Below are 17767 nucleotides of genomic sequence, written 5' to 3' on the forward strand. Positions count from 1 at the left end.
ACCCCATCCCTCTAAGGCCGGCGACCACCACCCAAAAATCCATGGCGAGCCTGCACCCGTCACCCTAAGATATAGTGGGGTTGCTTCTTTCTTGACGCGGCGACGCCGGCGGCCTTGCCGTCTCCTCCTTCATTTCCGTCAGCGCTAAATAAAGCACCATGCATAGTATGCACACACCTTAAAACAAAGAAACTTCCGGTTTATTCATAGTTTGATTCTCTAGTACTTTTTATTTACTAAAATAACTGCCATTCTTTTTCAGTTTATTATTGGCAATGCATAGTCCGCACAAAAAACAGACAATTCTCATTTGTTTTGGAATATTCCATCATTTACCTTTGCAAGTTTTTTCTTTCAAAAGAATTGTCTTTTTTTACTGTATGATTTTTTCGTTCATGGTTAAGGCAACATCTCCTTAAAGTCTATTCCTTTTTAGATGAAGTGCTTAGCCATTCTTATACATTTAACTTGAGTTTTATGTATACCATGAAGTCATGAATATTCTATAGCTATAATTCAATTTTCAATAGAATAAATGATAGGAAATCTACATCTCATATTCAATGCAAATGTGACTATGAATGTACACGTTGGCCTATTATAATATTTTACTTCGTAACCTAAAAAACGTCTAAGAATTTGGGATCAAAGTAGTATATCAATATTTAGTCATACTTTATCAACTAAACTCTCACGTGCTTCACACATGTACTTTCTTTCCTCTCTCGCAAGGCGACTAGGGAAAGTCTCGTTCCCATCAATCTCCACCGGCGAGTCCATGGATTCGCCTCCCCTCCGCCTGTTGCTCCTGCGGCTGGTAGCGGTGAGGGCATTTTTGGTCCCTCTGATCTGGCGAGTAGATAGATAGGGTTTTAGTCCTCGCAGGGGGGCGTTTGGACGGTTGGCGGCGCTTCTTCTTCGAGTCAGTTTTCCGAGATCCGATTCTCCTCAAGTTCACCTGTTGGGAAGGATTAGACGGAGTTCCAACAAAGATTCCTACCAGCTCCTCGGGGCAACAAGGTTAGGGTTTCTTGTCGTGCGTACGCAACGGTGATATTGGGTGTCGGGTTCTTTAGATTGATTCAAGAATTCAACGGTGACGATTGCAGCTCTGAAGCACTGGTCCTTAGGGGCACGTGCACGAAGATTTTCCGGCTGTCATCGTCAAGGTCAAGCCGGCCCTGTATGGGAACAACGACAATGGTGTGCTGGCGGCTCATTCTGGCGATGACAATGGTCGTTCGATGGTCCATGAACCTCAATGTAAATTTTATTATGTTTGAGGTGTTTTGTACTTTCGATGAATTTTTATAATAGATCTGATTTTTTGCGAAAAACGGGGTTCAGTTACTATATATAGAATGATCTGGAATACATCTGGATCGAGCAGTTATTAAATTAAAAAGTTGCCGATAAATCATGAGTGGACATGCAGCCACGCGAGGTCGTTATCAAGACCGACCGTCTTCGCGCGATTCGTGCAGCTCTAATACATCGAGCCTGTATAATAAATTTCATCCACCATATACAACTAGTACAACTCTTGTATTACTTCTGACCTTGCCAGGAGATGGCCCAGAAGGCAGACTCGCGCATTGAAGATGTGCGTTGATTAACATGTCCCAAATGGCCAGCTGTACCACAATAACTACACTGATCCATGCTACTTGATTAGAAGATGGCCGCGGAGCATGTTGTTTGAAGCGTTAACTACATTGAAAGAATGCACCCTGTCCATAATCACACTAGCTCTCTCCATCCAGCATTGTTCAATTTGGAAAATTAGGTATTTTAGTTTCGTCACTTGTTTCGGACTACTGATTTAAAACTCTTATATGCATCAATTTTTGACTGAAAAATCACTTAACTCCATTCTTCATAGTTAACTTGAATCACAAATAATAGAATCTGATTTTTAAATGCAACGTTGATACAAAATCAGAATGTCAATTAAAAGATCAAGCAAAATTCTACAAAAAAGTTAAAATATTTTTACATAACTTATAGGATATTTGAGATATCACCAATATGAGAGAACCATTTTTTACGGCTTCGGTTTTGATCTCAGCTTCACAAGCATGCATGTTAACCAAAAATTACAGTTCCCATTTTTGAACAAATTAGAGACATCAAAACTAACTTGACACATTTCTAATTGTACTTAAAATATGAAAATATCTACGAGATGCATTTAATTACCTGAATATATGGGAGAAAGTTTGTCATGGTTGTAGCTAAATTCATGTGCTTAGTCGATGTATTAGTAATATGTTCATCGGTAAATTAGGACTAACCATCATACAAGTGTGTTTAATCAGTGTGCCAGTTATTAGCCATGTAATATCTTGAGCTAATTAGCATATGAGTATTACCATACACTAAACCATGCAGTTTGTCATGAAACAGATGCTATGAATAAAGCTTCTTGTACTAGCATTATTCCATTGATGCATCTGCCAATTGATGGGTGACACATTAATACATAGACTTGGCCACCTAATAACAATTGCCATAAGAAAAGTCTCCAATGCAAAGGGACGAACAGGTTGGATATACGTCAGCATGTTTGTGAGTATACCCAAATAAAACGCAGGATCAAGTCCAGTGTCCATATGCTAACCTGTGTAGCTCTGTTTCTACCGAAGTCATTTCCCCTGTTCTTCTGCTCTCCACAGGACGCAAATCGGAAATGAGCTACAGTGCACACCACGAGCAACGGCGGTACTTATGGTGGCTGCCCCACGTCCAGAGCAGTTATGACTGAACCCAACATGCAAGGGACATCGCTACCAGATGAGCCAATATTCATATGAAAATTAAAATGAGACCTGGCCCACGTGTGCGAGGTAATGTTGCGTATTTAGGCTGGCCTGCGAATTAGCCATCCCGTATTGCACAATAGGCTATATTAAATAGGAATCACGATGTACATGTGGACTATATTAAGTAGAAATCACCATGTTCCGAAAATTCGCGTCCGAAAAGTTGCCTGCTAAAAAGGTTAACAGTGAAAAGATTATAGCAAATCATTCAGGTCACACGCAACACCCACTAGCTATAGCTAACTCTATATTATTAGTATTGTTATGGTATGAGAAGAAAAAGGAAACCTGGATTATACAAGCGTCCATTTCTTTTCCTTGCAAATTGGACTATACAGGTGTCGCGAAGCTGGTCGATCAGAAGGACATCAGAAAGACGGTGGGCAGAGGGTTCATTGTGTTAGACTGTATTTACATGTGTATATTGTAATGTTGTATACCACCTCATTATATATATATGTGATAGGCCACCCCTAGTGGGTTGTGCCGGTTCCCCCCAAAGCTTATTGTCTTACATGGTATCAGAGCTAGGTTACGTCCGCTTCCGCCTAAAAACCCTAAACCGCCGCCGCCGCCGCCGCCGCCGCCGTGCCCGTCGTCGCCGTCGCCCGACTGCTATGACGCCCGCCGCTGCGTCCGGCTCCACCGCCACCGGTTTTCTGCCGGCCTCCCTCGCGGCACTTCTCTCGAGGCCGCTGGATGTCGCCTCCCTTCAGGCGCCGATCGGGACACGGAGCGTCGGCTCCCTCTTCGCGCTCCCGCCGGCTGCTACTTCGCCCGGGCAGGCGCTTGTGGCCCACACCGCCGCCGCCCCGTCAACCGCGGTTGTCGCGCCCTCGGCCACTGCGCCGCTGGTGGCGGAGGACGTCGCGCTGGCAAGCTTCGAGGCGTCAACCGCGGCCATCGCGCCCTCTGTCACCGCGCCGGCTGCCCCTCTGACTGTCTCCACGGTGGTCTCACCTCAGCCAGTCTCCTCGATGGGATCGCAGCCGCCGCCGCCGTTTCACTTCGGCCATCTCATCACCATCAAGTTGTCGTCGGACAATTACATCTTCTGGCGCGCGCAGGTTCTTCCGCTTCTTGGGAGTCACTATCTGCTTGGCTATGTCGACGGCTCTCTCCCTTGCCCTCCTGCGCTGGTTGACAGCGTGCACGGTCCGGTCTATAATCCGGCTCACCGTGTCTGGACAGGGCAGGATCAGGCGAACCTCTCCTCCATCCAGGGGTCGCTCTCTCCGGCCGTTGCTGGGCTTGTTGTCTTCGCCAAGACGTCCCACGAGGCATGGACTATTCTTGAGCGCTCGTTTGCGGCACAGTCGCAGGCTCGTGTATCTGGGCTCCGTCGCCAACTTGGGGAGTGTCAGAAGCTTGACTCCACCGCCACTGAGTTCTACAACAAAGTCAAGAGTCTCGCCGACACGCTGGCCTCCATTGGACAGCCCCTCACCGACTCCGAGTTCAACTCGTTTATTGTCAATGGTCTTGATGAGGAGTATGACGCCCTAGTCGAGATCATCAATGAGAGGGGCAACTCCACGCCCATGCCAGCACACGAGGTCTTTTCACGCCTCCTGCTTACTGAGCAACGAGTCGAGACGCGCCGATCCAGGGGCAACGACGCCCTCTCGGCAAACGCCGCCACCAAGGGTGGTCGCTCCTCTGCTTCATTCAGGGCTCCTTCGGGGCAGTCACCACCACCCGCCTCGGCCCCTCCTCCTACTGCGACGCTACCAGGGGCTGGCGGTCCACGTGTGTGCCAGCTTTGTGGTCGCGATGGGCACTGGGCCTCGAAGTGTCACAAGCGCTTCCAGCGGGGTTTTCTTGGTCTCGGCAATGACGTGAAGGATACACGCAACTTTGCTCGTCAGGTCGCCATGGCTGATCGTCCGCCGCCGCAGAAGCCACAGGGACACACTCAGTCCTACTCCATTGATCCCCACTGGTACATGGACTCTGGGGCGACAGAGCACCTGACCAGTGAGATGGAGAAGCTTCACACTCGTGAACCCTACCATGGCTCCGACAAGATCCACACCGCCAATGGAGCAGGTATGCACATCTCTCATATTGGTCAAGCATCACTTCTCACTAGACATGCCAATAGGAGTCTTCAACTTCGCAATGTTCTTCGAGTTCCATCTGTGACACGTAATCTTCTTTCAGTTCCTAAACTCACTCGTGATAATAATGTGCTTTGTGAATTTCATCCTTTTGATCTTTTTATTAAGGATCGGGGCACGAGGGACATTCTTCTTAGTGGGCGGCTCTGCCAAGGTCTCTATGTCTGGAGCATCCTGGCGTCGCTCGCGTCTTCAGTGGAGTTCGGGTATCTCCGTCACAGTGGCATGCTCGTCTTGGTCACCCGGCCACACCTATTGTCCGGCATGTTTTGCGTCGTCATGAGCTTCCTAGTGTGTCTAGTAATAAAGATGTAGCAGTGTGTGATGCTTGTCAGCAGGGGAAGAGTCATCAACTTCCTTTTTCGGAGTCCAGTCGTGAGGTGAAACATCCTTTAGAACTTGTGTTTTCAGATGTATGGGGTCCTGCTCAGACTTCTCTTAGTGGTCATAATTACTATATCAGTTTTGTTGATGCTTACAGCCGCTTTACCTGGTTTTATCTTATCAAACGTAAATCTGATGTGTTTGACATTTTTGTTCAGTTCCAAAAACATGTTGAACGCCTTCTCAAGCACAAAATTGTTCATGTTCAGTCGGACTGGGGTGGCGAGTATCGCAACCTCAACTCCTTCTTTCAGTCGCTTAGGATCACTCACCGTTTAGCATGTCCACATACACATCAGCAGAATGGTTCAGTAGAACGTAAGCATCGTCACATTGTTGAAGTTGGTCTGACTCTTTTGGCCCATGCATCTGTTCCGTTTCGTTTTTGGAGTGATGCTTTCACCACTGCATGTTTTCTCATCAATCGTGCTCCCACTCGTGTTTTGAATATGAAGACTCCCATTGAAGTTCTCCTTAATGAACAACCGGACTACACCTTTCTCAAGGTGTTTGGGTGTGCTTGCTGGCCCCATCTCCGTCCATATAATAAGCGTAAGCTCGAGTTTCGTTCCAAGAAGTGTGTTTTCCTTGGTTATAGCTCTCTTCATAAAGGATACAAATGTCTTCATGTGCCCACTAATCGTGTCTACATCTCTCGGGATGTTGTGTTTGATGAGCATGTTTTTCCCTTTGCCAAACTCCCTGTGTCCACTACCGAGCCACCTGTCATGCATTCATCCTCTGTTGCTTCTGACCAATTTGATGATGTTGCATATTCTCCTCTATTGTTGCCTAACCATGGTGCAGGCACTGGTCGTGGGGCTCGTTTGGAGATTCTGGAAGTGCCATCTTCCTCTTCGTCGCCATCGCCTTCATCCTCGGCACCTTCTGTTGTGCATGAGGAGCACATGGCGCCCCTGCATGGCCTCGGTTTCCGTGCTCATGCACGGTCGATCGACGTCCTGACCCGGTCGCCTCTGGCTTCTGGGCTGCCTTCGCCATCGTCGCGTCCTGCAACCCCGCCGACTGGGCCGGCCTCCTCGGTCCCCGTCTCGTCCAGGGCGTCGGGGCAGTCATCACCAGGCCTGGCCTCGCCCGCCCCTGCCTCGCCTAGGGTGTCTGGGCCCTTCTCACCAGGGCCGGCCTCGCCTGCTCTCGCCTCGCCAAGGCCGTCTGGGCCGATGTCACCGGAGCTGGCCTCGCCCACTCTCGGTTCGCCCATGGCCTCTGAGCCCCTGTCGTCGGGCCAGTCTTCGCCATGCAGCCCGGAGTCGTCTGTCCCGAGCTCGCCTGAGGTGATTCCTGCATCTCCGGCGACCGTCACGTCTCCGTCACCTTCGCCTCCGCCGGCTCCTGCTGCTGCTCTACGTCCACATACGCGCAGTCGGAGTGGCATTTTTCAGCCTAAGAAACGTCACGATGGCACAATTGCTTGGTTAGCGGCGTGCATGTCTGCTGCTCTCGCAGATCCATCCTCTGAGCCACGCACGTATCAAGCTGCTATGCGCATTCCTCATTGGAGAGAGGCCATGGAGCAGGAGTATCAAGCGCTTCTTCGCAATCAGACATGGACTCTTGTTCCTCCACAATCACGGGTAAATGTCATTGATTCCAAATGGGTTTTCAAAGTGAAGAGGCATTCTGATGGGTCCATTGAGCGCTATAAGGCTCGTCTGGTTGCTCGTGGTTTTCGACAGCGTTTTGGACTTGACTATGAAGACACCTTCAGTCCAGTGGTCAAACCTACTACCATCAGACTTCTTCTCTCTCTGGCTGTTACTCGAGGTTGGTTTCTTCGTCAGCTTGATGTTCAAAATGCTTTTCTTCATGGTGTCTTGGCGGAGGAGGTTTACATGCGCCAGCCTCCGGGTTTCTCTGATCCGGATCGCCCTGATCATCTCTGTCGTCTATCCAAGGCAATTTATGGTCTGAAGCAGGCTCCTCGTGCTTGGCATGCTCGGCTTGCAATGGCTCTTCGTGCTCATGGTTTTGCATCATCAACTGCTGACTCCTCATTGTTTCTTCTTCAAAGGCCTGAGGTTACTATGTACTTGTTGGTCTATGTAGATGATATCATTTTGGTCAGCTCCTCTCAGTCGGCTGCTACTGCGCTTGTTCGCTCACTTGGTGCTGATTTTGCGGTCAAGGACCTTGGGAAGCTTCATTACTTTCTTGGTGTGGAGGTTACTTCTCGTGATGCTGGCCTTGTTATGACGCAGAAGAAGTACTCTCTGGATTTGTTGCAGCGAGCTGGGATGCTTAAGTGCAAACCGACGACTACACCCATGTCTACCACTGATAAGCTCAATGCTGTTGATGGTGTGCTTCTTTCTTCTTCTGATGCGACAGAGTACAGGAGTATTGTTGGTGGGCTCCAGTACTTGACGATCACGCGACCAGACATTTCCTATGCTGTTAACCGAGTCTGCCAGTATCTGCAGTCACCCCGTGACACTCATTGGTCTGCTGTTAAGCGGATTTTGCGCTATATTCGTTTCACGGTGGCTCATGGTTTGCATATTCGGCCGTCTGACTCTGGTTGTCTTTCAGCATATTCTGATGCAGACTGGGCTGGCAATCCGGATGACAGGCGATCCACGGGGGGTTATGCTGTCTTCTTTGGCTCTAACCTGATTGCATGGATTGCTCGGAAACAGGCTACTGTCTCGCGTAGCAGTACTGAGGCTGAGTATAAGGCTGTGGCCAATGCCACATCAGAGATCATCTGGGTACAGTCCTTGCTTCAGGAGTTAAGTATACCCCAATCACAGCTTCCTGTTCTTTGGTGTGATAACATCGGTGCTACATACCTTTCTGCAAATCCGGTATTCCATGCCCGAACGAAACACATTGAAGTTGACTATCACTTTGTGCGTGAACGTGTCTCTCAGAAGCAACTACAGATCAAGTTTATTTCTTCCAAGGATCAACTTGCTGACATCTTCACCAAGCCATTGCCTTTGCCACAGTTTGAGACTTGCAGGCACAATCTTACCCTTCTAGATTCATTAGAAAGTGGCTAAGATTGAGGGAGGGTGTTAGACTGTATTTACATGTGTATATTGTAACGTTGTATACCACCTCATTATATATATATGTGATAGGTCACCCCTAATAGGTTGTGTCGGTTCCCCCAAAGCCTATTGTCTTACACATTGCAGTGCAGAGACCGAGAGACGCCATCCCCCGTCCGTTGTTCGACACGGTAGCACGCCCGAACGTGGCGCATGTGTGACCTGCGAGGAGAGTTAATGAGATGACTTGTCTTCTCGCTGCCATGAACAGTAGGAGCGGTCGGCGAGGAGCAGTCGCGGTCGGGTCATATGGGCCCGAGCAAACGAAGCCGTCCTTCGCCGCCAAGAGTAGATGTTAGCGGGTATGGTCCATGATGATCACACGCATTCATGGACGCGAAAGCTACGCCAGCCATCCCCTCCTTAATTTGTTTCAACGCTCGCGGGTATATAGAGTTGAGTAAACTTTTTCGTTTTACCATCGAGACATTTCTAGATGATTGGTTGAGGCTCCTCACGCTTGGACACACTGATGTGTCTGCAGCTACCAACGATGCAACCGTTTCGAACTCCCCATTCGCATCACAGCCACAAAATTTGTTCCAGTCCTCCGTGTGTAGTGACTCTGTTTTATAAACAAGATTGTGATAGTGACACTTGGTCCAAGCCCATGGATATGATGGAATATCCTATTTTTCTTTGCTCACAGTGAAGAAGAAGGGCCACCCTATGTCTCGTTTACAGCGAGACGTAGGGTAGTGTTAGGAGCCCTCTTACCATCACATGCTTGGGCTGGCCCCTTGGGCCAGCTAAACGGGTCTGGCCCATTCTGGAACGACCAAGGCGATAAGAGCCTGGTAGGAGGCGGCGTCCAGGGCATCCAGTGGATCAACGAACTGGCGGCGGCGGCTACCTCTCTCCCCTATCTCCTTCCTTTCCCTTTTCTCCAGTTCATGTGTTCTTCCTCCATTAGTGTAACCATTCCTCTGTAATCACCATCATGTACTGAACCTCGTGTTGGAGTGAGATTAATCTAGAGGGAGATCGCTACTCTTACATCTGGTATACAGAGCCAGGCACCACCCTTTCCCAATTTTTTTCCACCACCACCATCCGACAGAATCGACCATGGATCCGTTCCTCGGAGTATCTCGAGCGGCTCGGCGCCAGGCTCGACGCCTACACCAACGCCACCAGGTCCCTCGCCGAGAAACTGAATACCCTTGACGTCAGTTGGGCCACCAGTTCACCCGCCGTCGTCCACAACCCACCATCAGCGACAACTTCGCCGGAGAGCACAACCTACGCGTCGGCGCCCGTCCCGGACGTCTCCGGCTCCACCACCAAGGCCCAGGAGATTCCCAAGGTCGGCCATGATGCAACCCCGGTCTGCATTGTGATGGTGCCTATCACTTGTTCGACGAAGTGCTCGACCCAGGTCGACACCACCGACAACGTCGACGAGGTCCATGATGCCGCCACCGCCCTTGACCTCGAGCCCACGGTCGACCCCATCCACCAAGCAGTCGAGCAGCTCGCCCTGGAGCAGGCAATGGCCTCTAGGGCCGAGGTCGTTTCTCATGTGACGACCAACACTGACGTCGACCCCAAGGCCGGCGTGCAGGAGCTCGATGCCCTCTCTGTATACACCTCCACCCAAGTGATGAGCAAGGCAGACCACGGCGTTGCCCTCATCATCTCCAGCGACCCTGCTTTGCCGGTGCTCACCATGTGTTCGACAGGCGGTCTAGTCCAGGATGGCGCATGGGTGAAGCCTGTTCATCTTGTGGACAAGAGCAAAACCTCGTGCCTACCATCGATACAGCACGGAATCGGGCAGCAACCATGGCTGTCACCTGTGCGAGTGAGGACCAGACACAGCAGACAGCTGTTCAGGCCTAGCCCGTGGCCGTCTTTCAGGTTTCATTTAGATGCAAGTTATCAGGAGGAGCCCTGTTCAGGTATATGTCGTCAATCACAGGAAGTTTTATGGTTCAGTTCTGAACTCGTTTTGAGGTTATTCAGAGATGTGGTTTTCCATCAAGTTTCTTGTTGTGAGGTGATTTCCATGGAAGAGTATATCAGTTGTTTGTCAGAAGCACAGTTGCAGTCTAGGAGTCCACCGGATCAGGCACCACCTAATACTAAAGCATTGAATGAATTGGCATTTCTCAATGTGGATATGTCTACAAGTATAAGTGTTGATGCATGGTTAAGCTTGAGATTCCTTGGAACAAACCATAGGCTCATTGATACTGCACCACACGCTGGTCATTGGATTTATTTGGATTTCAGCAACATAGGTTGTCAGGGTCGGCAGTCCTGTACATGCTCTCTAGTGCAACTGATGGCAGTAGCTGAATATTTTGCCCATTGGGATATCATCTATGATTTTGCTAACGGATTAGAAATCTGTAGAATGCATACAAAGGCACTACAGATTGTGGATGAATTAGGTAGTACCTTTCAGGTGGAATTATGCCATGCTGGTGATCTTGAGTGCAACCTCCCTCGACACTGCATAAGGATACCCCATGTTCAGATTTTCTGCTTGTCGTCTTTGCAACAGAACACTGATGATTCATGTTTCGCTAAGCAACTATTACATGAAGTCTGCTTTATGCAGTCCTCTTATAAATTATGTGCTCAAAAGGCACCATCGGTGTTCAAGTTCAGTCACAAAATTGTTCGCTTGAAGCTACCAAATTACATGAATGAAGGCATTCCATGTGTCCAGCCAACATATTACCTTGAAGGAGGCTCTGCTTGAGCATATTTGAAACTGCACGAAGTTTGTGCTGCTGTGGTTTACATGTTTGAGGCTAGTACTATTCAGATCTGGGAGTTGTTTCTCTGTTTCGAGCGTCCACTGGACCAGGCAACACTCAATACTAAACAGATGCAGTTTGACTACAAGGACTTGCAGTTTGGTCCATGCTACGTACCGCAACAAAGTGAAGATTTTCAGTTTTATCTGGATCGAACAAAATTTCTGGGTTGCATTCCTATTTCTGATAAATTACAGGGAATTATTCATATTATGCATATGTCAATGTTTTTGAGTCAAGAAGAATTTAAAGGCAGTGGCTGTGCTTCAATCAACTTTCACACTAGCAATGCATGGGAACGGTGCTCCAATCTCCTTGGGAATTGCATAAGGATACTTCCAGTGCAGCTCTCATGCTCGTGGTTTTTGAAACGGGGCAAAACTGATTCAGGTTTCAATGGTCATGACAAGCTCCTTCACAGCAAGCAACAATTGGGTGCTCTAAGTACAACACTTCCAAGTAGTGTCTATATTCAGTTCGTGCAGTTTTGGCCATTATTGTCTTTTGCTCCAGCTGGTATCACGATGCAATGGCAGTGGGACAAGCATCAATCGCGGGACAAAAATTCACAACATACTTTTATGTTGCCTCGTCCCCTTTCTGAACCAATATTATGTGAGGTTAATCATTGCTGGTATTTCGACACTCTCAAACTATTTACGATTCAGGCTGTACAATTTGCAACAGAGATTCATTATTCAGATTCCAGTCTATTTGGTAGTGTATCATTCTCCTTTGGGCATAAACAAATGTTTTTCTGGACTCCAGATACATCAGTTAGTGGCGACCACCTTGAGCAATTGTGGGATCCCGGAGGCCTTGCAAGCTATATATGCAGTACAGGTGCATTGACTTCCCTGATGCATTACTTGTTTGCAGTCTGGCTTGCATATGCGACTCCTATATGCATCCAGTTGGGAATGGAGAAGCCAATGGCTAGCGACGAACTAAATCAGGGGATGACCATCCATTTCTTGCCTGGAACATTGGAGCTTGAATGCAGACTTGACAAGCTCATAGCAATATAGGGGTTCTTGCTGCCATTATATTGCCAGTCATGCAAGTCCATGAGGAGCGGAAAAATCTGTGTGTGGGGCACACCTCATGGTCTAGGATGCTTCACAGTCGTCCAGGAAGGCTATGGGACTTCAGCTTCCAATCGAGGCACTTTTCAAGGAGGGAGGGTTTTCATCACCAATGTCGTTGTCGTCATCGTGCAAGGCTCCATCCACCACAAGTACTATCTCAACTTCGATCAAGACTATGTTGGCAACGACCACTTCTGCGGTGCCTCTTGGGATGGAGTCACCATCGGCCATGGCTACTCCAACCTTGTCGTTCAAGTCAACCCGGACTTCGACTACCATCAAGACTTCAAGCTAGTTAAGGAATGCCGCATGCAATGGGATCCTGGCGGCTCTCGGTGGTGTCGGCTTGGGGTCAAGCCGCATTTCAAGGAGGGGGGATGTTAGGAGCCCTCCTACCATCACATGCTTGGGCTGGCCCCTTGGGCCAGCTAAACGGGCCTGGCCCATTCTGGAACGACCAAGGTGATAAGAGCCTGGGAGGAGGCGACGTCCAGGGCATCCAGTGGATCAACGAACCGGCGGCGGCTACCTCTCTCCCCTATCTCCTTCCTTTCCCTTAACTCCAGTTCACGTGTTCTTCCTCCATTAGTGTAACCATTCCTCTGTAATCACCATTATGTACTGAACCTTGTGTTGGAGTGAGATTAATCTAGAGGGAGATCGCTACTACTACAGGTAGCCTCGCCTAAGGCTAGCCCGAGATAAGCCAGTCCAGGCATGCGGGAGGCCACAATCTTCTTTTTCACGTTTTTTTGTTTTTGGTTTCTCTTTTTTTACTTTTGTTTATATTTCTAGATATTCTAAATCAATACTTTACAACAAAACACTTCTTTACATATTTAAAAAAGGGCGCTGCTGACTGATCCGCGCGATACGTCTGCCACCTCGATGGCTGTTCGATCTACGCGCGCGCAGCTGTCCGATCGATCTCCCGGAATGTGGCTCGGTCGCCTCCCCACTCACTAATTCCTGAAACAATGGACGTGTTGCAGAAAGAAGCGCTTTGTCCCGGCCCCGACAGACCTGTGCCTAGCGCGGCGCCGCCCCCAACCACCGCAAAATCAGCCGCCGCCGGCGTGGGGGGGGGCCTTCATGGCGCACCACATCACGCGCCAAATGGTAGGGTCGGACGCCAATCTAGCTCACCGAGGACCCCTGCTTGGAGAACGGGTGCGGCCCTTTCTCAGCTCCAAGCGTCGCCGGGGGGCTTCCGCTGCGAGTTGGATCTGCCACTTGGTTCACAAGTCCTCCGGTGCTGTTTCCTAAAGCTCCATCGAGCAGATCCCATCAACAATCTTCGATGAGATCCTGTTTCTGAAACACTAGCTCTGTTCCACTCTGAAACATGAACACCTATGTGAAAAACAGAGCAATGAGCCTCCCAAATTTTAGTTGCACATGAGCCTCCACATTTCCTGAAACATTAATAATGGCTCTGCAACAATTACTTTGTTGCAAAACCACTGAAGTGTTGTTTTCGCCAGAATTTTTTAATTTTGCCTTCAACATTTTTTGCAACATAGATGATGTTGCGGGAGGACTTTTGCAAAGATGGTGGTGTTGCGGATTATTTTTTTCTATCTTCACCTTTTTTTGCAACATAGATGTTGTTCCGGGAGGATTTTTGCAACATGAATAATGTTGCAGAATTTTTTTCACTGAAAAGATGGTGTCGTTTGCTGTATGAATCAAGAAATTAATGCAACAAAGTCATTGTTGCGGGAGGACTTTTGCAACAAACCCGTTGTTGCGAAAAGTATAAAAAAACATCCTAATTGGAGCAACGACGGAGGGCGAGAGCGGAGTCTAGAGCGGCGCAACAAGGCTGATGGTGACTAGAGCGGAGCTCGGGCGTGCGTGCTCGAGCAGCAGCCATGGCTGCAAGCGGGGGTAAGGAGACGGAGAATACACAAGGAAAGGATAAGAGGACAAGGACACGTGTTGGACATAGGAGGCGGCGGACGCAGTGCGTGTTATCCGCCGGCTGAACAATAGCATTTTCCTTTAAAAAAATGCTAACCAGGCGTTGGAAATATGTTAAATGTGCATTTAGAAAATATTTCTAATATATACAAAAAACTGTATAGAAAAAATACATGTATATGACAAAAGTTTATTATGTATCTAAAAATCTTAATCTTGTATTAAATGTTAATAAATTATTTAAAAAATGTTAAATGTATAGAAAGTCGACCATATATTCATGAATTGTTAATATTGTATATGAAAAATATCATCAAGCCTTTGAAAAATGTTAAATGTGTATAGAAAAAATGCTGACCATGCATTTGAAAAAATGATCAAGCATTTGAGCAATTTTAACATGCTCCCTCTTACCCCCTGTTTAGGTATGGAAGGTAAGAGTATATAATAGATTTGAGCCGTTGATCTCATTAATTAGTAGTTTGATTAACACTTACCTTCTTATCTTATATGTAAAAAAAGAGGGTAAGAGGGAGCATGTTAAAATTTGCTTAATTTAATATTAAAAAATCCTGATCATGTATTAAAAAAATAATTTTGTATTTCAAAAATGTTACTCAAGCATTTTAAAAATGTTTAATGTGTATAGATTTTTCTTACCATCTATACAATTTTTTTAGTTATGTATTTAAAAAATGTTAAACGTGTATTAATTTTTTGTTACATATATACCAAAAATGTACCATATGTATGGAAACAGAGAAACCCAAGAAAGAAACAAATAAAAATAAAGAAAATCAATGTAAACAAGAAAGAAACAAAGAAATGAAGACAAAGAAAAAATAACAATGAAAACGGAGAAAGAAATGAAGAAAAGCAAAGAAAACCCGCTAACAATGAAGAAAACCGGTGAAAAAAATAAAACGAAGGAAAATAGGTGAAGAAACAGTAAAAAACTACAAAAAAAAAGAAAAACAAAAAACGAAAAAAGGGATAAGTACGAACGAAGCAAAATGCAATGAGCGACAACCTGCGAGCGATTGAATGCATTGCAAAGGGACGGCCCAATGCTGCAGCGCATAATTGAAAAGCTTCAGGCCAGATGATACTCTCGCTGTAAGCCAGATATAGCGTTTCCGTAGGAATTGCAAGCCCTTCCTGCAACTTGGGCCGTCCAATTATTTTCATTGCTTTTTGTGTTTACTCTTTGGTTTTCAACACTTTCCTGTCAGATTATTTTATCTCAGTGTTTTCTGTCTTCTTACGGTTTCTGGTTTTTTCTCTCTGGATATTTTTCAAAGAAACTATGAACTTTTAATTGGTAATTTTGTAAAATCCATGAAACTTTTAATATTTGTGTTGTTTTTAAAATCAGTGATCATCTTTAAAATTCTGAAAATAATTAGTATGTGAACAAATTGGGAGGATAACTTTGAATGTATGATTTTTATTTCATAATATAATTTTAAAAACTTTTCATGAAATAATTTTAATATTAACTAGGATGTTAGAAAACTCTGCCGCAAACCCTACAAAAATTGTTTGTCCACCGCATGCAACGTGGGCCAGCCCTCATACATTTTGTGGGGACTATTTATCACCTATGCCGATGATTTTATTCGCTCGACCGAATGGGCAAAAAAAATATTCAGAGCTCAGTGTTGAGTCATACTATTTTTTTTCCTGATAAATCACTTGTAACTTTATTCAAACTTGACAACCATTACAACTAAAATGCTTTGGACCATGAAGCCTATAAATTACAAAATAACTCTTATGACTAAGAATTACAACGAAATCTTTTGGAGGCCTGTTAATGTTGAGATTTCAACAAAAACACCGCAATTAGACTGGTGTAGTGGCATCTCCACCAATATAGCCGCACCTACTTTTTTGAAAAAGTCTAAAGCCATATATTAAGCATCACAAGTCCTTACAAATATATTCATACAAAAATAATAATTATTATGTTCATATTCTTTGGGGTGTCGAAGTCATCTTCCTCCTACATCCATCGACGGCGGGCCGTGAGCATAGCTAGATGACACCTTTGGGCCTTTGGCTCGGCATGAAAAACTTTTTTTTAACCTAGGAGCTTGTAGAAGCAGCGGCCAGAAAGTTGTCGATGCAGCCCAAGTGAGGCCTACGACTGCAATCTGTGAAGCAAATCGCCGCCCGAAGAAGAAAATATCGATAAAGGCCTGTAAAAACGCCATGGATAAATTTGTTCTTTTTGTTCAACAAGTTGTGCAACAATAACATCCTTAGCATCAATACGAACATGTTTAGCAGCAAGCCTAGATAAAATCATATCAACCTTATCATTCAAGCAAGCAATATCCTCCACATAGTGTACATTTATTATTATCATTTGGAGTTCTTTAGGTGTGCCATTAGGCATAATTGGTTATCATCTCATCAAGAAGCTGCGTAGCGCTTCCGAAAGTAATTGCCATAAAGGTGCCACCTATAGTAAAGTCTATCTAATTTCTGTTGGGGAACGTAGTATTTCAAAAAAAAAAAATCCTACGATCATGCAAGATCTATCTAGGAGAAGCATAGCAACGAGCGGGGAAAGTATGTCCGAGTACCCTCGTAGACCGAAAGCGGAAGCGTTTAGTAACGCGGTTGATGTAGTCGAACATCTTCGCGATCCAACCGATCCAAGCATCGAACGTATGTCACCTCCGCATTCAGCACACGTTTAGCTCGATGACGTCCCTCGATCTCTTGATCCAGTTGAGGACGAGGGAGAGTTCCGTCAGCACGACAGCATGGTGACAGTGATGATGAAGTTACCGGCACAGGGCTTCGCCTAAGCACTACGATGATATGACCGAGCTGTGTAACTGTGGAGGGGAGCACCGCACACGGCTAAGAGATGGCTTGGTGTGTCTTTGGGGTGCCCCCTGATACGTCTCCAACGTATCTATAATTTTTGATTGTTCCATGCTATTATATTACCAACCTTAGATGTTTTATATGCATTTATATGCTATTTTATATGATTTTTGGGATTAACCTATTAACCTAGAGCCCAGTGCCAGTTTCTGTTTTTTCCTTGTTTTAGAATATCGCAGAAAAGGAAAATCAACGAAGTCCAATTGACCTGAAACTTCACGGAACTTATTTTTGAATCAGAAGAAGCCCAGAAGACACGGAGTCCACGTAAGGGAAGCTTCGAGGAGGCCACGAGGTAGGGGGCGCCCACCCCCCTGGGCGCGCCCTCCACCCTCGTGGGCCCCTCGTGGCTCCCCTGACGTAATTCTTTCGCCTATATATCTCCATATACCCTAAAAAAATCCGAGAGCACAATAGATCGGGAGTTCCGCCGCCAGAAGCCTTCGTAGCCACCGAAAGCCAATCTAGACCCGTTCTGGCACCCTGCCGGAGGGGGCAATCCATCTTCGGTGGCCATCTTCATCATCCCGATGCTCTCCATGACAAGGAGGGAGTAGTTCTCCCTCGGGGCTGAGGGTATGTACCAGTAGCTATGTGTTTGATCTCTCTCTCTCTCTCTCTCTCTCTCTCTCTCTCTCGTGTTCTTGAGGTGATACGATCTTGATGTATCGCGAGCTTTGCTATTAT

At 46.6% G+C, this 17767-nt stretch overlaps 1 protein-coding gene across 2 annotated transcripts; it reads left to right on the forward strand.

Annotated features, from left to right (window-relative positions):
• Positions 1-9712: 9712 nt before the first annotated feature.
• On the forward strand, positions 9713-12925 carry LOC119355206. Of its 2 annotated transcripts, none has more exons than XM_037621986.1 (2): positions 9713-11802; positions 11937-12925. In XM_037621986.1, exon 1 carries the CDS (start codon positions 9740-9742, stop codon positions 11108-11110), a length of 1371 nt encoding a protein of 456 aa, XP_037477883.1. In that variant the 5' UTR covers positions 9713-9739; the 3' UTR covers positions 11111-11802; positions 11937-12925. The 2 variants fall into 2 exon arrangements, with proteins under 2 accessions (XP_037477883.1, XP_037477884.1); XM_037621987.1 differs by having other exon boundaries at positions 9713-11788.
• Positions 12926-17767: the final 4842 nt, after the last annotated feature.

Source organism: Triticum dicoccoides, chromosome 2A (genome assembly GCF_002162155.2).
Source record: "Triticum dicoccoides isolate Atlit2015 ecotype Zavitan chromosome 2A, WEW_v2.0, whole genome shotgun sequence".
In the NCBI taxonomy this organism is placed as follows: Eukaryota; Viridiplantae; Streptophyta; class Magnoliopsida; order Poales; family Poaceae; genus Triticum; species Triticum dicoccoides.